This window comes from Periplaneta americana, chromosome 16, assembly GCF_040183065.1.
Source record: "Periplaneta americana isolate PAMFEO1 chromosome 16, P.americana_PAMFEO1_priV1, whole genome shotgun sequence".
Taxonomy (NCBI): Eukaryota; Metazoa; Arthropoda; class Insecta; order Blattodea; family Blattidae; genus Periplaneta; species Periplaneta americana.
In genome coordinates this window covers 151,548,104-151,573,600 of record NC_091132.1, presented here as the reverse complement: position 1 = coordinate 151,573,600, position 25,497 = coordinate 151,548,104, and the positions used below count along the sequence as shown (strand labels likewise).

At 35.9% G+C, this 25,497-nt stretch overlaps 2 protein-coding genes across 3 annotated transcripts in view; both read right to left on the bottom strand.

Moving 5' to 3' along the window:
* LOC138691346 (zinc finger protein 665-like) overlaps positions 1-25,497 on the bottom strand; it is a 474,208-nt gene that overhangs the window by 336,053 nt on the left and 112,658 nt on the right. The gene's annotated exons all lie outside the window — the stretch shown is intronic.
* LOC138716435 (uncharacterized) lies at positions 9,397-24,239 on the bottom strand. 2 transcript variants are annotated; one of them, XR_011336665.1, is made up of 5 exons: positions 24,142-24,239; positions 16,671-16,801; positions 13,343-13,416; positions 9,783-9,872; positions 9,397-9,709 (listed from the first exon to the last, which is right to left on the bottom strand). XR_011336665.1 is itself a non-coding variant. In XM_069849526.1 (4 exons), the coding sequence occupies exons 1-4, from the start codon at positions 24,195-24,197 to the stop codon at positions 9,576-9,578; spliced, it is 354 nt and encodes a 117-aa protein (XP_069705627.1). In that variant the 5' UTR covers positions 24,198-24,233; the 3' UTR covers positions 9,397-9,575. The 2 variants fall into 2 exon arrangements, 1 of the variants encoding a protein (XP_069705627.1); XM_069849526.1 differs by lacking the exon at positions 16,671-16,801 and having other exon boundaries at positions 24,142-24,233.

The following is a 25,497-nucleotide window of genomic DNA, read 5'->3' as shown; positions in this document are numbered from 1 at the left end:
AAGATTGTGAATTTGTGAAAGATAGTGTAAATCTGGCAGTCTCAAATTGGAATTGTTTTATAATAAATGGCATAGCGTCATATATTTCTAACATAGCACGTTCTATTTTAAGAACATTTTCTCATTTCTGCTGTTTTCTTCTCTCTGTAATCGAATTTTCGTACACAGAAATCTAATTCTGTTCTTTGTTGACTGTAGAATGTCTTCTGAGCAATATTTGAGATCAAAATGTTCAATTATGTGTTAGAGAATTTCACTTTTCCCTTCCTCTGGTTCCACACCTAAAACAGCTCTCTGGCTTATGGACCACATGGTGTCTGAAAGTAATTAATATCTACTTTGTGTGCGCCTGTTTGCAAACACAAATGACGACGTGTTACTCAGAAAATCATCATGAATACCTCTACAAAATTTGTCCAGGAGATAGAGTGCTACACATTTTAAAATTGAATTGAAAATGATGTAATAAGGTAGATCTTCCACTCTTCAATTGATCACAAGCTTCCACAATGACGACAAATTCCACGTTCAATAGCGCAATTAATTTGGAATTATGAATCTTCTTACTCCGCAGCAGCAATCTGTAGTACAAATTAATTTGCAATTGTGGTGGAAAAACCTTTATTTAATGCTATCTGATGTCAAAAGGAGAAGTCACGTTATATAGTCTGCATTTTGAGGTAATAAAATTTTCAGCAGCGAAACGTATTAATATCTCATTATATTACCTTATTATTGTTTATTTACTTTAACCATTCTTGCAAATTCTCGTTACGTATTTTCCAGGACATTCATACTTGACATACTCATATTTTCAAGGTTGAAACTTGATTCCAATGCCTTACAATACAAGCAAATAGCCTGAATTAAAGGAAGGATGTATTCAGGACGTAAAGCAACGCAGTTCAGTGGAACGAATGGGATTTTGTGTAAAAGTCATTAGAACCTTACCGAGAAGTTAAATTGGATCCACTAGGTTTGAATAGTGAGATGTCTGACATAGGAAACCAATGTCACATATGGCCAGTTAAAGCTCTCTTTATTATTTACTCACTTTTTCAGGAAGATCTGGTGGATCTGGACAAAGTTCAGCAAGAACATAAATTGGAAGTATGTTCAGAAGAGGATGAAGTGTTGACTGAGAGGTGAGTATTCTGTGCTGGTTTTACTTCTTCCGTTCTTTCAGAACTTCATTTAATAACGACGTAGAAAATAAATTTTATAATGTATAATACTGTTTTTATCTGCTGTGCTTATGTGGTTATTGTTATTAACGTCTCAATATCTTGGTTCTAAATTGACATAAAGTTCACCAAAATTATCATTACCATGACAAGTAAAGTACTATAGTTCCTACTATGTCTGCTGCTGTATTATTCTGCTGTCCTTCGAGAACCATGATCTCTTTTGGGGTACGATCAAGTCCCTACTTTAATTGGCAACATTTCTACTGCGGCTGCAATCCCTTTGCGTTTTGCTAGTCGACTGTTTTTCATGCTGTGCAAATCGAGTGCTGCGAAAGTCGCAAGAAGTTTTGCGGGTCCGTACTTCTATTCATACGGGTACGTTACTTTTGCAGTGGCAGCTGGCTGGAATTTTTCTTCTCTGTGCTCACAGTTCACTACAGTTATAGGATGTGTTCCCTGTCAGAGTTTCATATGACGAAATTCAGGCACATGTAACTGATGGAATTGTAGCCTAGGTCCAGCTCCGAGTGCGGCACAGTCCTCATAGCTGAAGGTAGATCAGGATGTGTCCTGTTCAGGATGTGTTCTGTTATCACGATTATTTCGATTGATGCCTCTTATATTAACAGTACAAAATTAACCATTGGTACTTCACTTCAGATTTGTCCACTGGCGCAAAAACTGTGCACAGGTGTTGCATACCATGTGAAGAGCCCATGGCTTATCTTAATCTCCAAGAGTGACATAGAAATAACATAGATATGCTGTACTCAGTGTTAGGTTTTCTACTTATTTCAAGTGTGTACTCCCCATATACAGGACGATCCTTATTCATGCCCTATTTTTTTTATTACACTCTAGTAGTGGCCACCGGAGTGGCTCCGTCGTTTAAGGTGCTTGCTTGCCGGTCTGAAGTTGCGCTCGGGCGCGGGTTCGATCCCCGCTTGCGCTGATTACCTGGTTGGGTTTTTTCCGATGTTTTCCAACCGTGAGGTGAACGGCAGGTAATCTATGGCGAATCTTCGGCCTCACTTGTCAAATACCATCTCGCTATCACCAATCTCATCGACCACAGCTCTCAGTAGATGATTTTTTATATCTCTGTATGTGTGATATAGCACAATGTATAGAAAGTGGAGGCAACGATAGTGGCATTCAAATTCCTCATTATGAATGCTTTGACCAGAACAAGTTGAGTAATCAGAACGTAGCATTTGATGATATTTTTTCAATCTATCACAACACATCTCAAAATTTGCTACATTCGATATTTCAGTTTATTAAACAAGATGAAATTGATAATAAATTAAACAAATTATTGCTGACTGCTTCAATAAAATAAAAAGCTATAACAGAATTTGCTAATGCAATGAAAATATTAAATGTTATTACAAAAAAATAAATTATACATTCTTTGGGCTCAAGAGAATAAAGGACTGTAAAAAAATTAAAAAAAATAAATCTTGCTGACAATCTATGAAATTGATCTTGCAACTTCACACTGTTCTCTGCTTTCATTCAATTCTTGACCAAGGTCCTTCCTAACTTCACAGTTCAAAACTTCGATCTCTGTTTCATAATAAAAAAAACAGCTATTTTACACTGCAGTAGCGAAACCAATCAGATTAAGTGACCCATTCCACTGCTAAAATGTACCGTGTTTCATACCAATAAAGCACAAAAGAAAGTGTCATTTTATTTTATTTGTTGTGTTTTCAGTACTATCCGAAACAATTAATGTAATCGGAAAAATGTAGTGTAAATCTTAAAACAATAACCATGGCCAGAAGACTCTGTGTACGATCGAACACAAATTGCTGCTCGAATGGAGGTGTGGCAGTCCCCAATTATGGTGCAGAGATGGTGGAAAATGGTGAAAGGAAGAAACGCGAAGTTGGACTATAGGACCATCTAGAGATTTTACGCCAAATTGATTCGCACTGGCTCAGTTTCGAAGCGGAAGGGTGCTGACCGACAAAAAAAAAAAAAAATAGTGATCACAGAGGAGGCCAAAGCAACCGCTACTGAGACCTTCCAGAGAAGTCCTAAACGGGAATCTGGTGTATCCTATGGGTCTTTGCAGCGGTTGCTAACGGAAATGAATTGGCGCCCATAGAAGCCACACTTAGTGCAAGCTCTGTCATGTCAGAACTTTGATATCGGAATGGAGTTTTCGGAGTCTCTACTAGCACGGATTCTAGAGGAACTTAACCTTTTGCGACACGTTATATGGTCAGACGAGAGGAGTTGCCAAATGAAATGCTTGTGAGAGCAGCGTTCAGCCACGTCTGGAGAAATGTGCAGCTAATGCTGGTGCTTACATCCAATTTTAATATTGGTGGAATTTTAAGCAATCCTAATAACTGGACTGTTGGTTCATGCTAGATTGATCCTGTCATGTTAATTCATTTATTTGTGATAGAGAATAAAAAGTTGGACGTAAATATGAGTCGCCATGTATATAGCAAAATACGTGGCAATGATTAAAGCATGCTCGTTGTGAATTGGCGACGCTCGATCTCCAAAAATGTAACGATATGATATAGAATATATTTATATAGACCTCCTATAGCATTATACCTGTAATATAATTAAGAACTTACATGTCAGAATCAATGTTTCGCATTTAAAATTATACTTAGAAATACATAAACACAATACTTACTAAGTAGTACGCATGAAAGAAACACAGACTAGAAAAAAAAAGAAGAGCAACAGTGTATAAAGATTAAATTCTAATTTTATTTAATCTACAAAACCATGATCACTATCTAGATTTAATAAGGTTAATGTAACAAATTAAAATTATAATATATTTTATTGTGTAATTGTTATATAAATTGAACAATCCCTAAGAAAATAGACATATTCAATGTCATTATTTCAATCAGCGCCTCAGATTACCAACAACTTGTCTAAAAACAGAGGCACCAACAAAAAATTTTTGTCCCTTGTGATTTATGATATATTCTGTGCATGAATATTCATATATGAGGCCTCACCGTCTTCATTGATTAATCAAGACTACCTATAAGTAGTCAACATGTAGATACCTTTTACTGGAGGAAAATTCGTATAATTTAATTTTTAGTAATATCCATTAATATTTCCTTTGCATTAGTAATACAAAGGAGGAGAGTTCGTCTGCAGTTCTGAGTCGGGTCTCGGCATAGCTCAGATGGAAAGAGCGCTCGGTGTGTAAAGCTGACGAGTGGTCCCCGGTTTCGATTCCCTGTGTCGGAACGAATTTTTCTCCAATAAAAGGTAACCATTGACATATTTCGATATCAGCAGGTTGATTATAGTGGAGACCAATATATTTTTATATTCATTTCAGCAATGTGGATATAGTTGAGAAGAGTGTGTCACGAGAACATGCCAGCATTGATCGTGAAGAACACAAATTGACACAGTGTGGTAGCAACACACCAAATTGTTGAAACATCAGCGACGGAAGCTGTACTTACTTCAAGTGTAATACATACAACGAGGTTTTGTAACACCGCAATCTCTGAAACTTGATTCTAATATACAAACAATAAAAAGGACATTCAAACGCGACGTCTGTGCGAAAGGTTTCTCACAATTAGGACATTTAAAGAAACATGCACGCATTCACACAGGCGAAATGCCATTCAAATGCAAGGTGTGTGGAAAGTGTTTCTCAAAATTAGGACATTTCAAGCGACATACATGCATTCACATAAGCGAAAAACTATTCGAATGCGAGGTGTATGGAAAGTGTTTCTCAGTAACATTAAAGCAACATGTACATATTTACACAGGCAAAAGGCCATTCAAATGGGAAGGGTGTGGAAAGTGGTTCACAGCATCGGCAGATATAAACACACACGCATACACAGTGACGAATATAATTTTTAATGTCAGGTGTCTGGAAAGTGTTTCTCAGCATCGAGTAAAAACATACATGCTGTAATGTGTTTCTAACTATTGGGACACTTAAACTTGTTCACATTCACACAGGTTAATGATATTCAAATGCCAACTGTAGAAATTGTTTTTCACAAGCGGGACATCTCTGCAATCATGCCCGCCTACACATTGAGAGAAAATCAATGAAATGCGTTCTATGATGAAAGTGTATCACGATATCCCTCAGCTCAAAATACACGCCCGCTTACACTGAACCATGAGTCCATTGAAATGCAATGTAGGTGGAGTTATCCGGAGTCCGAAACTCTAACAAAACATAAGACTATTCACACAAGCGAAATGCCTTTAAAATGTGGTATCTGCTGAATATCTAATGTATAAGGATAAGTCAATAGATTAATTGGACATTGCATGTTCAATGCGACAGACAAGAAAGTATAGAGGAGAGTCGGGTAGTATCGGACATCGAGTAATATCGGACAGTGAGTTTCTTTCATCTACCACACGATGATAGTACTTGATTGACATGGTTACGTTTCTGTGATGTCGCATAGAGAAACGTAACCATGTCATTCAAGTACTACCATATGGTGGTAGATGAAAGAAACGCACTGTCCGATACTACCCGATGTCCGATACTACCTGACTCTCCCCTACATTTTTTAATTTGATATAATGTTTTACAAAAATGAAGTGAGCACAAATTAATTTCTCCACAACATCACTTTCCTGTCTGGGGTAGTAGCCATGACATCAAATGTTGAACGTAATATATTTTTTTCTTCAGTGAACTTCTAAGAGAAAAGTTATTCGTGAAGTATTTTTGGTTTTATGTCCATTTCTCCATCATTGGAAAGACAATTGTAAGTAGAATAAAATGACAATTGACTGAATATTTCAGTAATTTTTTTTACATATATTTGTAAAATATTACCTACTGCACCAAAGCAGCATATTACGTTGATAGTCACTGTGGCTCCCCTTTGGAGCAGAATGCGTGTTCAAAACTTATGGTGCATTGTTTTAAAATATTTGATTCCTCCATGTTGGTGACCGGGGGGTGCAGTGGTGGTTCTCGCGTTTTTCTTTTCGCCCATTTTTCGTCTTATTACCAACCAGCCCTTTTCGTTCTCTCGTCTTTTCACCACGCTATTTCTTTCTGCTGGCCACCTGAGCTCTTCAGCGACAACAAAACAAAACTTCAACGTGCTCATAATTTGTGTATCCGTTTTGTAAGCAATGTTCGTAAATATGATCATATTAGCCCATCCCTGGAAGCAATATGTTGGCTTAAACTAGATAAGAAAAGAAATTTACATTCACTTCTCTTTCTCTTCGAAATCTTGAACTCTTCTATTCCTTCGCACCTGGCGTCTCGTTTCACTTACCTTTCTTCCCACCATAATCTGAACACACTCTCTCGTAATGAAACAATACTAATAATACCATCCTATCGCACCTCCTCATACTCATTCTCTTTCATAATAGCCCTGCCAAGGCTCTCGAATTCGCTACCTGCTAGCATCAGGGACTGTCGAAATAAAATTGAATTCAAATGCAAACTTACTAGGCACTTAGTCAGTAATTGATTTCTTGTAAATAGTTTCCTTAATCTATCACAAAATATTTCAATATCCAGTAATTTCATCACTATACAATATTGTTATTCTAGGTTTAATTTGTAATTCAGTAAATATAAAATATTCTTTGCTTTTCTATGATAAATTATCTGGCTTTAATTAGACAGGTAATCTTTTCGTACTTTGATTTTTTTGTAATTGTAAATTTAATACTAATTGTAATTTTATTTGTAATTGTAATTGTAAATTTAATACTAATTGTAATTTTATTCTTCATATTATAGTTGGAATCTCCTGGTAGAGGGGCAGAGAAGGCCTGACGGCCTTATCTCTGCCAGGTTAAATAAATAAATACTAATACTACTAATACCATTGCATGTGGAATGCCCACCACATCATCATACCCATTTTCATCCTTGGATAACCGCTGTACAGATTTGCCACGTCCGTCTTCAAGGCGGGATTTGTTGAGAATGCCTGATTTGGCCTCATTTCCTCTTCTAGTTAATTAAATCCATTAGTAGGTTAAGTTTCTTAGTTAAAACTTAAGGCGAAAAATTCGCTCAGGCGCCAGGGATCGAACCTGAGTCCTTGGTTCTGCGTACCGAGTGCTCTGACCACTGAGCTACGCCGAATCAATCCACAGCACCGGACCGAACCTTCCTCCTTGAATATTTCCCTTTTGGCCTGACTCCAAGTTAGGCATATATGTTGACGTATATGTCCAATGTCAACTGCCATTATATTAGGAGCGCACTCAGTTGAGTGACTTGTTTGGCCGGGATTCCGAAGTTAAGTGCACAGTAATCTGTACAGAAATACGCACTGCTAGCTATGAGAATATTAAAGATATATTTTTTTATTAATTTGTCCTACAGAATAATATCTGTAATATTGACAATTAATACTTAGAGAGAAAAATTCGCTCCGGCGCCGGGGATCGAACCCGGGTCCTTGGTTCTACGTACCAAGCGCTCTGACCACTGAGCTACGCCGAATCAATCCAGTATTAATTGTCAATATTACAGATATTATTCCATAGGACAAATTAATAATATATATATATATCTTTAATAAGTTTCTTAGGGTTATAATTCCTGTCTCACCAGCGGAGATCTTTCATAGGCGAGACAGAGCTCCGTGGTCCTGTCCCACGGTTTCGAGCGCGATTTCCGAATTGTGTTGCCCGACAGGACGCCCAGCAATGAAGCAATAGTGGACCCTTCATACTGCCCCTATATGCAAGTTTAGGTGCCGAGCCTGGACCACAGGTCAAGTACACTCACATAGAGTCCTAATGTCTCATGTGTGTTTCATGTGACGACGCCTTAACAATGATAGGCAGAAATAGTGGGGTAGGGGTTGAAGTTAAAAAATTATTTCCCTCCCTCTATATATCTCGCACTGCAGTAACCATACACTAGAGCAAGCTGTTATTGATTTCATCGGAGAAATCCAGGGAATAAATTACTTTCAGATACTCTTAGAAAAAACAATATGCTCTATTTACTCATTCTCCTAAGAACCAATTAGAACTAAATACTTATGCAAAAAGTCTGGGGCAACGAATTTTGCATATTGGTAAAATGTTCACAATTCGGTTAGTTTCATCAACTAAAAGAACTCTTCAGTCTGTGTGGGAAAACTTTGAGGTTTTATACTTACAATTTGAAAACGCTCAGAATGATGTTGCACGATATCAGAAAGAAAGAAGCTAAATATTGAGGTTTACGGAAATATTTGGGAAGTGCAGAGTTAGTAGAAAAAATGGAAAACTGATCGTTGCACTGACAGAATTAACTGATCTTCATGTGATCTCTAAATGAGGGAAATGATAGTGCCAACAGCAGATAAACTGATAAAAAGAAATATTAGAGTATTTCAGTCATTGCAGCAAATTCCAGGACATTACGCCAAGGTAGCTAATAGTAGGACTGAATTAAGTAAATTCAAATCTCTGACTCTGTCAAGATGCAATAAAGTACAAATCATCATTGCAGGACAGTTGTATAGGAATCATGCTGCAAATTTATAATCAAGATTATTAACTACTCAGTCATCTCACAGAGGAATGAATGAAAATTTACTGCAAAATAGTAGTAGGCTAACTATAATCTTCTCTGTCACTTAACTGTGTTAAATCTATTCGAATGACTTCTGGACCTAGATATAATTTATGAAGAAGGAAGTATGGTGCACCTCTATAATCAATTAGATAAGAGGAAATTATTAGAGCTTTCGGGGAGTACAAAGATTATAGGAGTTATGGAAGAAAGCCAGATGATATATGCCACTTATTTGCGCTTTTGACACTATTACTATATCAACAGCTGAGTGTGAACGGCCATTTAGCTCCATGAATGACATTGTAACCCCAATAAGAAATGCTCTTTTGGTGGAACTTATAACTGATTTGATGTTCATCAACTTAACTGGATTTTCTCTTTCTCAATTCGACCCATTGTCATATGTGAAATCCTGGCTGTAAGCTGGAAGACGATCAGCAGAAGAACTCTCCTGTCATAAAAGAAAAATGACTGCAGAACAACATCCCTTCGAGCCAGTCTCGAAATTTTAAAGTGTTAGCTGAGTACCGGTAGTTCTAATTTTCCAATTAAAGCCCTACTATTCTCAATATTTTCAGAGTTACACTAATTTGAAATTGTATGTAAAGTACCATTTTTCTTTAGTTTTAAGGATAAAAGAATATTACAAGTAGAGAATGAACTATTATCTTTAATAAGGAGCCAGACGAAGAAAGAAATCGTCACTCAACTAATATTCGTAAATAAATAATGGCTTTTAAAATTGTGTTACATGACTGATGTGTCAACAAAATTCTCAAAATATATACCTACATATGTTGGCTGCGTCTTGAGAGCAAGACAACATTAGATAATTTCACAATTTATGTTTATATTAATTCTCTTCGTCGGCAGGTCTTATAGAAGTCGGTGATGGACATGTTGTAGCCCTTGAGGGCATTTTCAGCAGCCTGATATGCCTTAGAAGATGGGCATCGCCTGCGGAAGGCCACCCAGTAAAGGGCTGTGGAGAGACAAATACTCATTAAGAGAATGGATTGGAAACACCAGGTCTCATTTTCTGAGCAGGTACTTACGAGAGGGACTGAACTCAGGAGCGCATCCTCCAATCACGATGAAATTGTCGTAGTCTATGGCGTACACAAAGTATTTGCCGTTCCACTCAGCTGTAACACACAAGCAAAACTTCGATTTATTCACATGTTCGTACTCTTGTAACAGTAAGAGTCTGGAACATTTTTTTTTCAAACTTATTATATGCGTTTTGTAGTTCATTGCAAGAAACAGTAATCCTTACATAGCTTGTTCAGTGAAAGTTAAGGGTGGTTCAAAAAGAGCGCCGGTTTTGATATACCAAATTAAAAAGTTTATTTCTACCAAAAAAAAAAAACAGAAACAAAATACATGAACATGTTCATCTATCCTTCCCATTTCATGTATGAAACATGATGTCGGGCATATGACCTCCTCTACTGCGCTGGCATGCAAGAACTCTTTCCATAAAATTCACTATGACTGCACAAGTTTCCACTTCCATTTCGCCGAAAACTCGTCGAAATTCCTCCTTCATGTCACGGTTATTACCATAACTATTTAAATGGAAATGTGCCTTGTCACTCATGAACATAAAAACTTCGTCAGGTCCACACCTGTGGAGTAACGGTTAGCGCGTCTGGCCGCGAAACAAGGTGGCCCGGATTCGATTCCCGGTCGGGGCAAATTACCTGGTTGAGGTTGTTCCGGGTTTTACCCTCAACCCATCATGAGCAAATGCTGGGTAACTTTCGGTGCTGGACCTCGGACTTATTTCACCGGCATTATCACCTACATCTCATTCGGACGCTAAATTACCTGAGATGTTGATAAAGCGTCGTAAAATAACCTACTAAAATAAAAAGAAATCTTCATCAGCCAAAATTTTCACCATTCTCTCGGCGAATCTCCTGCGTTGGACATAGTCTCCCTCATGCAATTGCTGAATAATCATAAGATTATATGGATGAAACTTAAGATCTGAATTCAATATTCGGCGCACTGAAAGTTCTGAATGTCGCAGTGCTATAGCCTGCTGTCTAGCTGATCGATGTGGAATCCTCATAACAGCCACTCTTACTCGCTCAATGTTATCTGGCGTTCGTACACTTCGAACGTGTCCTGGTGGTTTCTTCTTGCAAGCTGATGCTGATAATCGAAAGTGTTGTACCCATCTTATTATGGTATTGCGAACAGGAACGGCTCTGTGGTGACCAACATTAAGTTGGAGACGAAAGGCACGCTGGGTTTTTACAACTGAAACACCTTTCTTGAACAATGTCTCGATAACGATGATGCTTCGAGCTCCATTCTTCCATGATTACACAAAATGGCAATAAAAACCCTAGCAAACGACAGTCGATCGATATCCATAACCCCTCATGTTGCTCAGTAAACGAGATTCTAAATCGTCCGATTCCTTTGCCACACCTTGTATAAGACTGTCAGACATTACCTGTATGGTGATCAATGTTTCATAATTGTGTTATTTTTTTAATATTAACTTGGTGGTAATAATTTTATCGTTTGTATCATATAAGGAATTACCTTGTTCATAAAGAATTTGTGAGCTTTGTTTTAGTGTGAGTTTTTTCAGTTTCTCTTTCTATTTTACTATTTCTAATTATTAGACTTCCAATAGTTATAAAAATAGCAAATAGCCCTTTATGGTAACGTGTCGTTTTGAACTTAAGTATCATTATCATTGTAGTTTTAGTGGTTTGTAGTGGAGTCCCCATATTGATCATTTAGTATTTTTAAATCTAAAGGTTATCGCTGGAAAGTAATGAAAAGGATAACATATTAACTAAAATATTTTAATAAATAAACATGAATTATATATTCCTCCTCTATGGTAGCGAGTCGTTTTGAACTTTATTATCACTATCATTGCAGTCGTTATTGGTTTGTAATGGTGTCCCCATCAGCGGCGATTTCTCTTAAGGAGCACAGGAGCAGTGCACCACCTCTTCAAATAACACATGTTTTTAAATGTATATCTATGAGCTGCAGTAGACTATGTGAGCTACATAATTCTTTATTATAATACTATGCAAAAATAACACTGCATGCATGCCTGTGTACTGTTCTTGTTGACGCCTGGGACTTATGTTTACCGCTCGACACTTGCGGCACACTGCTCCATTCGAGCATGCGCAGTAGTACTGTTTCACTGGCAGGCTTTGGAGCATGGTAGGTAGGTTTACAGTGAGCGTAGGAGGGGTTAGGAGCACTTTCAGATGTGTTCTCAAGCTCGTCCCATCATAAATGCTACAATGAATAGTGTGCAAAATCTGTTAAATGTGCAATTTTCTATAAGACCTTTACACGAAAAGATCAAAATAAAGAAGATGGGTAGACCTACACAAGAATTAAAATTATAAGTGACGAAGAACAGTAATAGAGAAGTGACAAGAAAATTCAACATTCGGACTGACGAAAAATGCAATATGCGGCTGCAATATAAAAGACGCTGTATTTTGTTTTCCTTGCTGTTGTTCGACTGCGAACATTTATTGACAAAAATAAGTACGTTTTATGAATTTTATTTATATTTCTGTTTGAATTTAGGACTTTGCGTAGTAACTACATAATTTTGATTATCGTTCTGCAGATATGATTGATTTGAAGCACATGAATGAAGGAATTAAAAAACACTATTCTTCAGCTGCACACATCAACAATATTGTTAAATTAGCAGTGTTGGGTCCAACAAACATATAGACGCAATTAGATTCAATTGTATTGTTGAACTTCACAATGATAAAGCTACCAAGCACAGATATGTGCGTGCAGTTTTGTGGAGCTTTGAGTTGGTTTTAAGAGGTCACGAAGACGGAACTCATCTTTAAACGCTAGTATTTTTCTTGGCCTCATCAATTTTAGTTCTGAATTAGACCCACTCTTAAGGAACATTTGGAAAAAGCAACAGTGTTTAAGAGCACGTCAAACACTATACAGAACAAAGTCCTTCAAGCCATTTTGATGTATGCCATGATGAGATTTCAAAGAAATAAAGAAAGCTGCTGACTTTTTAACAGTTAAGACTGATGAGATGACAGACGTATCGAATGCTTGTGAACGTGTGAACTGTGTTATAAAACGCAATATAGCGAAAACAATATTATTTACGGTGTGCTGCAATAGAAATTGAACACTTTACTTTGCTATTACTGGACCTACATAGGAAAATGATTAACTGCAATTTCTTGACTAACAAAATTATGTAAATCTGTACCTACGTAGCACGTAGCATATGTTAATAGTTATGTAGTAGTTAGTACCTATAATAATAATAATAATAATAATAATAATAATAATAATAATAATAATAATAATAATAATAATAATAATAAATATTTGTGCGCCACCAGGATTATTTATCACCACACGCCACTGGTCCCCATACTGATAATTTAGTATTTTTGAATCTAAAGGTTATATGATCGCTGGAAAGTAATGAAAAAGGATATCTTATTAACTAAAATATTTAATAAATAAACAAGAATTCTATATTCCTCAGTCCAAAACCCTTCTCTACTCTTGGCTGTTAAAAAGTGCGGCACAAATTCCAATAATTTAAATTAAGGAAGACATAACTCACAGCGTGGACCATTCCAATCCCAGTAGTTGTTCTTCACAGTAATGTCCGCATAGTACACCACTTCTGTCCCGTTACTGTGGAGAGAACAATCAGGGCGATGAGTTGCCTTATTAATATTTATTGCACTGTTACTTGTTATGACAATATACAATTCAAGCTTCCAAAATTGCAATCCAATCTCTTTTTATCAGTAAGAACTTTATTAACGGAAGGAAGAAATCAATTTACATGTATCACTTCGTAGTGATTGCCTGTAGAGTTACCTATTACGAAAAATTAGTTCTGATACATCATTCAATATACCAGTGAAATGCATTCAAAATTATTAAACAGTTTAAAGTAATTCAATATTATTTTTATTATGTTGTGGAGATATTTGGGACGAAGAGGAATTAAGTTACTGAAGAATGGAGAAAGTTACACAACGTTGAAATACACGCATTATTCACCTAACATAATTAGTAACATTCAATCCAAACGTTTGAGATGGACAAGGCATGTAGCACGTATGGGCGAATCAAGAAATACATATAGTGTTATTTGGGAGGCCAAAGGGAAAAATACCTTTAGGGAGATCGAGACGTAGATGGGAGGATAATATTATAATGGATTTGATAAGTTGAGATATGATTGTAGAGACTGGATTAATCTTGCTTAGGATAGGGATCAATGGCGGGCTTATGTGAGGGCGGCAATGTAAATCAGTGTACCTTAAAAAACCATAAGTAAGTATGTAAGTAAGTAAGTAAGTAAGTGAATAAGAAAATAAATAAGTTATTATAAAAGTATATGCCAATAACTGAACAGATATTTATGTATTATTTCAGTGCTTTTTCAAAACAAGTAGGCTACCGGTATATGGTATTGTGACATTGATAGCAAATAATTACACATTTGATATTTTCATAGAAAAGAAGTTAGGCCTACTAATGTCACTAATAACGACAATTTGGCGCTTCATTTCTTCTTGTGTCTATTTACAATGATTTATCGTAACTATTTGGGCTGTTTGTTCATATTCAGTATCTGTAGATCAGCACATCCGGAAACTGGGTGAGTGAAATAATCAATTGCTACAGAATTGATAAGGTTCTAAATATTTAAAATTAAGTTAGCGTCATAAAAGTGGCAGACTTTCTCATTATATGCTATATAACTATTAACATAATAATGACATTGTTGTTTTTAATTTAATTCTCTGAACTACAATATTATTTAAAAACACACCGACAAAATTACACATAATTTAATATGTACATAAGAAAGTTGGAATTTCGTTTTATTTTTCATTTCCTTATAAAGGTAATGTTCATAAACAAAATTTGAAAAGTTTATAACTTTATTACGCTTCATATCCATTATATATAATGGATATATATCCATTTTATATATATATATATATATATATATATAAAACTACGTCTGCGTCCAATCTGTCAAGTGAAATACCAGAAGAATTATGGGAATAGTAGGAGAGGAAGGGGGATGCAAGGATAACAACGAGAATACAATGAGAACATGGGGAATAAAAGGATAAGGAGTACATGAGAAGGACAAGGAGAAGACAGAGAAAAAATAAGCATACAAGGAGAAATATTAGGATACAAGGAACATACTGAATACAAGGAGAATAACTGGAATGAAAGAAGAACAAGGGGAATACTAGGAGAACGTGAGAAGACAAGGAAAACAACGGGAAGGCAAAGAGAACAAGAAGCAAAAAAGGTAGAATATGGGAATAGAACGAAAGAAAGAGAATACAAGGAAAACAGTTGCAATAGGTGGAATATGAGGAGAAGGAGAAGGGTTGCAGTTTTACATGGTGCCTCTTTCACTAGTTGGCTCCTCTAAAAGTGAGGAGTAAGAAGTAATCCTACATAAAAAAAATTAAAAGCTATAAGTCAAATTTTGATTTTCTCGACATACTGTATGCTACATTCATGTCAGCCGTCATGACGCAATATACAGAACTTGCCCATCTCCCGTAATTAATCACAGATATAATTCCAGGAGTGGCCGGGGGAGATCTTTCTGCATTGCAATGCTTATTATGCTTGTATGATTATTACACATTTTGAATCATGCTTCTGTGGTTTATTCATGCGTAATGAATGTTTTTATAACAAAATAATAATTAATTATTATATTGCCAGTATTATCATTATTATGTCTGAGAACAATCATCATCATCATCATCCTTCACGAATTAGGCCTCTGTAGACCTGTTTCGGCCCCATCTAGCAGTCTTCTGAAAGGTCTTCCTGGTCGAAGATGTCCTTTAGGTTTATACTGCATCATAATTTTTGGGATTCTTGAATTTCCCATTCTTCTTACATGATCTAGCCAATTGAATTTGTATCTGCTGAGTTTTTCTTCTACTGACTCTACTTCTAATTCTTCTAAAATTTCTTCATTCCTTTTTCGGTCTAAAAGAGTGTATCCTGCTGTCCTCCTGAAAAATTTCATTTCCGCTGCTTTGATTCTGTTCATGTCTCTTTTTTTAATGTCCAAATCTCGCTTCCGTATAAAGGGAGGGTAATGCTAGTGTATTATATATTTTTATTCTTGTAGATTTTTTTACTAATTTAGCTTTTAATGTATTGTTTATTATTCCTAGAATTTGTGTAAATTTGGTAATTTTCTTGTTCACATCTTTTTCATTTTGACAAGATATTTCACAACCCAGATAATTAAAATTTTGCACTTGTTCGAGCCATTGGTTATTGTGTATTATCTTACTTCTGACTGGGTCTTGTCCTAAAAATGCCATTACTTTTGATTTTTGTGCTGAAATTTCCATCCCAAAATCTTTTAATATTTTATTTAATATATGTAATCCTCTTTGTAAATTATCCTCTGAATTGGAAATTATGACTTGATCATCGGCATAGAATAAGGTATATAATGTTAGAGCTCTGGTTATTTTGATTCCTGATGTGTAGATTTGGTTCCAGTTTAAAATAATTTCATTTATATAAATATTAAATTAAGTTAGTGATAGAGACAAAAATAGCTATAAAATATACTGAAAGTTACGCTTAGATACTGAATATCAACAAATCCGTTCATTAAAAATATCCATGCACACACAAAAGATATTCCAGTAGGCATTTTCTGGTATGAGGGACAATTGAAAAGTGTAGCGACAAACAATTTTGCAGATTCACAACTCATTCTCTTTATAATATATGTAATAATGAAGTAATCGCGTTTGAGCTATAGGCCTATATTATTCTATAAATTTACTTTATCAGTACATATCGAGAAAATTATGAAAATGCCTATCTTGCAAATCACACTGTGATAGTTGAAGTTTCGGAAACCTTACCTCGTAAGGTAGTAAGTATTCTTCACAACAAACCGATTGCTGCATGTTATGATGTATTCAGTGAAGTAGCACGCAAAGTAGTCGTAAAACTTTCTCGGTAATGTGAAGTAAGAATACCATGTCCCAGTCAACTACAGAATAGAACACAATACACAATATAACATATTTTGAGTATTATGCCACTCACTTTGCTTGGTTTTTCGTACTTCAGACAAATGTAAGTTTCAATGTGGACAATACTGTCCAAAGCCAGCTCAATTCAGAGTAATAATTTCTTTATTGAGTTAGTTAATGGGGTTTAAAAAGGGCGCGTCAGCTACTATGGCTATTTGCGCACTTATCTAAAATTCTTCACAAAACAGAAACACAACACAATAACCAGATTACTAAAAAGAATAAAAAAAATCGTAGTCACAGTTAAAGTGAGGTACAAAAATACAGTTTCAACAAGATGATACATAAAAATCATAAAAGTGAGCAGTTCTCAGACCCTAACTAGATTTAAAAAGCTGTAACAAAAATTCTTTTTCAATATCTGTATCAGAGGCGCTTCTACACGATTTACAAACATGAATTTCTGTAATCTTAGAGGAGAAAAATTTACTCCGGCGCCGGAGATCGAACCCGGGTCCTTGGTTCTAGGTACAGTTACGGAAGAAAAAACTGGCCTATGAGCAGCAAAACTCGTAATGTTACTTACGCCGGTTTTGTTGTGATTATCACAGTACAGAGTGTCTAAGAGGGATACTGTTTACTTCCCCTCGAAGTGGATGGGATAGAAGAAGAGGCTTTCAGACTGTTTCCCTCCACATTCTATAAGGTTGAAACTCTTATGACATAGAGAAATTTCTTATAGCATTGTTTACCATTGCGGGTATGAGGAATGTTATTGATTTAATTTTCATCTCCTCTGTTCGTCTCTTTTTTATATATAGTCGAAGTTCGTTTATTTATGGTTTATTTGTATTTTAATACCTTCCTGTCAAAACAGACTGCCAATATGACGAAGACCAAACAAAATTCAGATAGATACAATACACGGGAACTCAGTTACTGCATAATACGATATAGAAGTGAACAGTTAGATAAAGTAGATTAAAATGTAAATTGATGAAGGTAATCAAATAAAAATTATATAAGTGCATATTTAAATAAGTAAGTAAGTAAGTAAATAAATAAATAAACAAATAAAATCAATTAAAGAAATACATTAAATAACATAAAAAATTAAATTAAACACTTGAATAAATTAAATAAACCAATTAATTAATTAATTTAATGAATTAATTAAATAAAAGTAATTGAATTATTTAATTATAAATAAATAAAAAACAAATTAGTTATTTATAACTAAATAAATAAATTAAATTAAATTAATTAAATAAATGAATGAAATTAATTAAATTAAATTAATAATTAAATAAATTATTAAATTAATTAACTAATAAAATTAAAGAAACTATTACATTGAATAAATTAATTAATTTAAAAATTAATAAATTGTTAAATAAATAAAAATTAATTTAGGTAAATAATTAATAATTATGAGAGAAGAAATAAATAAATAAATAAATAAATAAATAAATAAATAAAATTGTGAAAGGGACCATGCCGCAAATTACAAGGAATTTACGAAGCATCAGGGAGAGAATACAATACAAAAGATTCGAGTCACAGACAATATTACTTTTTTTGAGGCTCGTAAACGTTATTTTGAACTCGTTAAGAAAAGCAAAGAAAAGAAATCCTATGCTGCAGTTTTACAACAAGGAATGGAGGGTACCGATGTGTCAACTGAAACGCCACATCTTGAGTTTGTACCTGGAAAGCGAGTTGAGATCGCAATGTAGACGTCGGCATCCAGACTGACGAGTTAGACGACAGCTGTGGCCTTGATATCAGGCCCTATATACCAAAATAGGCGGTTGCTCCGACGTCACATACAAATCCTGAGACTGAGAGAATATCACGACGTCGCATTCTTGGTGCCGAAGAGAAATCGAGAACTCGTTCTCGATCCCGTAATCGATCAAGGTCACGATTAGGAGAGCGACGTACTGCAAGTGGGTCCCCAGTATCAAAAACTAAACTGTCGTAGTCGAAGACACAGAGTCAGACGAAGCAACACAAGAAAAAATCCCCTGTAAAGCCATCATCATGATTTATCACTTCGTGATGACTGATATTATACTGTTATTGCAACTTTTCGATTAATTTTTTCAGACAAAACGCCTCTCACCACGACGAATTAAACTGAGAATTCTCCACATTTCTCTTCATGGTCCTCCAACATCATACTGAACAGTTTTAGTCAACAATTTTATGAACAATTTAAATGAATTTAATTCTATATTTCAAACACATTGCATGTGCTCTAACATTGTATCACAATTATGACCAATGGAAGATTTTATTCTATATGTGATTTAATATTATGTATGTCATTTCACTAATTTCATGTCAAGTACACATGGTTATTATAAGTGTTTAAATGTATTTAAATATTCACCTAGTTTTCAAGTATTGTTTGTCAAAATATCACCTGAAAATGACCTCTGTGTAGGTCGAAAATATTCGTGATAATTTTTACCAATTGTACTTTTCAATGTAACAGAATCTTTTCTGTCACTGATAAATGATAAGTGATTGACTGAATAAAATATTGATTTAATATAATCCAACAATTATTCTATCATGACAACCCTGCTATTTTATGTCTTCTGGAAACACACATCCTACCTAAACACTCCCTGAATATCTCAGGGCACAGTGATCACTGGTACAATCCCCATGCCGGCATTCGGGGGAATGGAGGTTGTGCCATCCTAATTCGCCAAAATATTGTTTCCTCTGTCATCAATATTAACATTCCTCACCAATGCATAGCTGCTACAGTAACTTTACCTACCATTCAGTTTTCAATAGTCTGTATATACGTATATGCCCCAGATACCCCTCTCACAGTGAATGAAATTAAACACATTTTGTCACATGTACCTACTCCATACTTGTTAGTAGGGGATTTCAATGCATCCCACCACTGTTGGGGCTCAAGTTCCGATGATGACAGAGGATATAACATAGCAGAGCTGTGTATCCGTCTAAATCTCGTTACTTTCCACACCTATCCTTCGCTTACGGTACATACTCGATGATAAATGTTTCCATTTGTAGCCCAGTTTTGTTCACGCATTTCGAGTAGTCAGTGATGCACGACCTAAATAGTAGTAACCACTACTCCATTCGAAAGCGCATGTTCGTTTTACGTCTTGCTGAAACTCGCTCCCCAACCTGGGTTATTAAAAAGGCGGACTGGGTCGAACTTTCGGAGTCCATATCATTCGTTGACAACGGACATGAAAGTGTGGACTCCACAGTACAACATTTCTCAAACGTGGTGATTAAGTCAGCGGAATTATCTATCCCCCGATCGTTCTACAGGCCGAAACGCTTCAATGTGCTCTGCTGGACGGATGGCTACGTAGATGCAATCAACGTGCTTAACGTCAATTTGAACGCCATCCGACCCATGAAAATTTTGTCCAGTTCAAACGTTTTCGACCCGTAGCTCGTAACACTGTGTGGGATGCTAAGATGACGTCCAAGACAAACTACGTCACTTCCTTGAAAAAGATCGTATCAGGCAACATCATATGGGATAAAGACCGTCGAATAATGGGAAACGTAGTTCTGTAATTTCGGGCCTTGTGAGCAATGGCGTAATGACTACCAGTCGCGTAGATATTCCTGAAATATTTGCCCACACATTTTCACAGATAACCAGCTAGAGAAATTGCGATCCGGAAATTCTAAAAAATCATAGTTGTTGCCGAAACGCGTAATTTGAACTTTACATCTGATAACATATAACATTACAACGTTCACATCCGAGGACCCGGAGGCGGCTCTAGCCACATCTTCTGACATCTCCCCTGCCTTTGACAACATCCGTAACCGCATGTTTCGTCATCTCCCCACGGCTGGAGAATCATTTCTTCTGGGAATGTACAACAGAATCTGGACTGAGGGGATATTTCCACCTCCTTCGTGCTATTCCATTGTTGTCCCAGTCCAGAAACCAGGATAGGATCCATCTTTCTGTGGAACCTACAGACTCATTTCCCTCATCAACTGTGTATGTAAAGTTATGGAAAGAATAACAAGCAAACGCCTGATATGGGTACTCAATCGGAAAAACGATTATCTAATATCTAACATGGTTTCGTAAGCACAGACCAGCCGCTGACTATCTTGTTCGTTTGGAGACCGCCATTAGAGATGCTTTCCTCAAGAAGTAACATCTTGTGGCGGTCTTCTTTGATGTATAAAAGGCTTACGATAGCACATGGCGTTATGGAATCCTGCAAACTCTGCATGATTGGGGGTTTCGTGGTAGTCTGTTAACGTTTATTGCGAAGTTCATGGCACATCGGTACTTCCGTGTTCGAGTGGGTACGACACTATCTAACGAACATATCCAATATAACGGCGTTCCGCAGGGGTCTGTATTAAGCATCCTTCTTTTCTGCATTGTGATCATTGAAATTGCCCATTGTGTGGTAGGCGAGTATGTTCCCTGCTGTACGTCGATGACTTTATCTTATACCACAGCTTCCGATATATTCCATCTATCTGCCGTCAATTACAACTGCTCTTCAACTAGTTATCACAATCAGCTCTTCGCAATGAGTTTGAATTCTCCACTCTGAAAACGCAATGTGTCCACTTCCACAAGTATCGTGGACTCCATCCACATCCTGAACTGCGTCTTAATGGAGTGGGGTTGCAATATACACACTCTGCGAAATTTGTGGGCCTTATCTTTGATTACAGATTAACGTGGGGCGCGCTTATACGTGATTGGAGAAGGCCTTGTGAAAAATCGTTAAATACTTTACGCCTTTTGTTGGGATTCGCTCGGTTGCAGACCGCATAGTACTTTTACGTCTTTATCGCACTCTTATCCGATCGAAGCTGAATTATGGGTGTTTTATTTATGGCTCAGCAAATAAGCCGAAGCTACGTATGTTGGACACTATCCATCGTCATGGGTTACAAGTCGCTACAGAGGCCTTCCGAATGAGTCGGATAGAGAGCCTGTATTGCGAGGTGGGAGAAACATTTCTGTATCGTCGATGTAATATGTTGTGTTCATATGCTGTTAAGCTTCACTCGCATCCTGAGGAAAATTCTTACGACTCTTTCACCATTCTTCTCTTTATTGCCGATAAATTGATGATCCACGGAGACTTCGTCCAGCATGTGTGCGGTTTGTTTAACTGCTCTCTGAGCTTGACATCCGCCTGCCAGCATTTCGCACACTGGAATATATGACCACCCCACTGTGGATTATGCGACGTCCCGTGTTTGATATAACTCTGAGCCGAAGGTTTAAGAATTTGAATTCAGCCTTTTTTTTAGATTTCGTTTTAGTGAACCGTTATCACAGTTTCCAAATTATTCATTAGTTATAACCGACGATCCCGTATAAGTGATTTTATTGGTTGTTACTTTGTTGCAAACGGATAAATATTGAGATATAAATTGTCCCAGAACATTAGTGTTCTTACCGCAGAACTACTATGCATTTTATAGAGCTTTGTTGTTTTTAATTAAACAACCCGGGGGCAGATTCCTTTTGTGGTCCGACTCTCTAAGTGCAATTCAGTTCCTGCACATTTGAATTCTGTTCATTCCAAACTCTCCTAAACTCTGATTGTGAGATTGGAGTAGTGTTGATTACGGGCCATTTTGGCATTCCTGGTAGCGAGGCAGTGGATACTGCAGCAAGGGACGGTACTATGAATGGGTCTACAGAGTATTGGCGTGAGAGGTGGCAACATATTCAAAATTACCTGAAATATAAAATATGGTGGCAATGGGAAGAAGAATGGCAAGCACAAGAAGGAAACAAATTACGAAGTATAAAGAATACTGTTCGAGATTGGGATTCGTGCACAAGAGCGTCATGACATGAAAAAGTTTTACTTACCCGGTTGAGGATTGGCAACCGTCGTCTGACACATAACCATCTGCTACGTAGCGAGCCACAATCGGAGAGTGAGGTATCCATGCACCAGTTATGGTCGAGCATATTGTATTGCAAAGTAGAAAATATAATCGTGACCGTCGACAATATGCAATTCGGCCGACTCTACGTGATGCTCTTGGAAATAATTTTAATTGTACAAATGCAGTTTTGAAATTTTTATCAAATACAGAACTTGACAGGGTGATTAATTTTTTATTGGCCCTTTTTACTTAACTTCTGCACTCTTTATATCTGGAGGTGACATTTGTTGTTTTACATTTGTTTCTTTTAAATACTTGACATATCGGTCCCTTTACATATGAATATTTTATAAAATTTCATTGTATTGAACTGTGTTATTTAATTTGACTCTGGTGGGTTTTATTCTATTGGTTCGTTTTGATACTAACTATGGTGTGAGTACTGCTCACTTTTATAATTTTTGTTCAACTGGTACTGTGTTTGTGTGCCTCGTTTGCACCTTGACAAGGTTTTTAGTTCGTTTTAGCATTCTGCTTATTGTAGTGTTTGTGTTTTAGTTTTGTTAAGTATTTTACATAAGAGCGCAAAGAGCCATTGTAGCTGATGCGTGCTTTTTAAACCCCACTATCCATCCATCCTTAATAAATTAATTCATTTTAATATACAGCATTTAGAAATAAATATAATAATTTGTTCATAATTTAACCCTTTAATTGATTTTCTGTATTTCATGCTATTCTGATTGTATAAAGCTGTTTATTGTCTATATTCTCCAGCAGTATTTCTGTGGAGGTAAAATTGTTACAAACATCTATGATGTGTAATATAACTTTCAATAACATACAATCGTATACTTCACTTGGTGTACAAAACATATTGATGGAATAACGCTCTATGTTGCCCGTCCAATAGTAACTTTATGAGTGGAATTACGATGTACAATTTTTGTTCCTGCAGCACAGTTAGCAGATTGTAACATAGACGAGGGTCTAAATTTTCAGGAATGATAATGAACAGATCAACGGTTATGAAATAATGAATATATATTAAGATTTGAAGTAAATCTGTGAAATAGCGAATAATTTAAATTTTCGGAATACCAGTGTCCATAATTATGTAGAAAATGATGAACTGCTCTAGAGTTCAAAATGTGAAAATAAAAATTCAGACATGTGCATTACGAATAATAATTTGTGCAAGTTAAAATTTGAATACTTACAAAGGCATCAGAACTTAAGTTATAGAGTTTGTAACTTTCATTATTCCCGAATAAAATATAAGAAGGTAACATTTGTGTTTGGGAATTTCATACATTATGCTAAATAATATATGCTAAAAGATTGTAGACGGAATGCTGTTGCTGGAAGCCTGAACATATACAATGCATATCACTTAATATTGATTTATTTAAGGGCATGTAACAATTTTGACCACGTCCAAACTAAGAATAACGCTCACTCTCTCAAGGATAAGGTCCACTTGTTTTGAAGGCACCAAATTACAATCTTCTGCATGTACCAAGGTCACTGCTGCAAGTAGAACAACAAGCATCCTGGAAATGAAACAAAAATGAAATTAGAATAAAATTAATATTTTATATATTACTTGCGAAAGTACTTACATGGAGAGAGGAAGAGATAGTGTCAGCCAATATACAGGCTGAATATAATTTGTGTGTTATAATATGGGAGCATATTTTTCTACCACCAAGATATTAGAATACTATTCATATGAACACGAATTTAGCAACTCTTAATTTTTTCACCACAGGCCTCCTCAATATCCTCAATGTAGGTTAAATATGATACTTGTAGAGTGGTTATTGTATTACAGGGTGTATCGAGAATGGATCTCAGCAAATACGTAACACGCGAGATACATTCAACAAATTATGACAAGTAATGGAATCCAAAATCAAATATTGCAACGAATCTTGAGGACACTGTTCTAAAACTTTCTGTTAGAAATAGGTCTACCTTGTATTTAGTTCTTTGATTATTTATGTTAAAAACTTTAACCTGCTTAATTACATTACGTCAGTCGAATTGCTTATCAATTCTTTCATATTTGAAAAACATTGGATTAGTGACAAGAATGAATATTATAACTAACACATCCGTAGAATGGCGGAGAATATATTACAGAAAAGAGTACGTGAATAAATATTTCGGCCATAAATGTATTTAGGAAGGCCGAACCTATGGAGTTAGTTAGTGCGGTTTAAAAATGGCGTGTCAGCTACTACGGCTATTTGCGCCCTTATCTAAAATCATTCCCTAAACATAAATATAATACAATAACCAGAATGCTTAAAAAAACTAAAAAACGTCACGGTTAAAAGGAGGCAAACAAATGCAGTCTCAACAAGGTGAAGCATAATAACCATAAAAGTGGGAAGTTCTTAGACCCTAAGTAGTATTTAAGAAGAAACAACAAAACAATAAAACAAATGCCACCAGAAATAAATTGTCTGGCGCATTGATAAAATACACGTATGTAAAAGGTCCGTATGTCAAATTTGTTAAAATCATATACTAAAAAATATAACCTACGGGTGTAAAGAGTCCGGAGGATAAGTAAAACGGGTCACTAAAAAACTACATCACCCTGTCAAGACCTGTATTCGAGTTAGTTAGTGGGGTTTAAAAAAGGGCGCGTCAGCTACTATGGCTATTTGCAACTTTCACTAAACACAAACACAATACAATAACCAGAATGCTAAAAAAAAACTAAAAATGGTTGTCACGGTTTAAACAAGGCAAACAAATGCGGCCTCAACAAGGTGAAACATAAAAACCACAAAAGTGAGAAGTG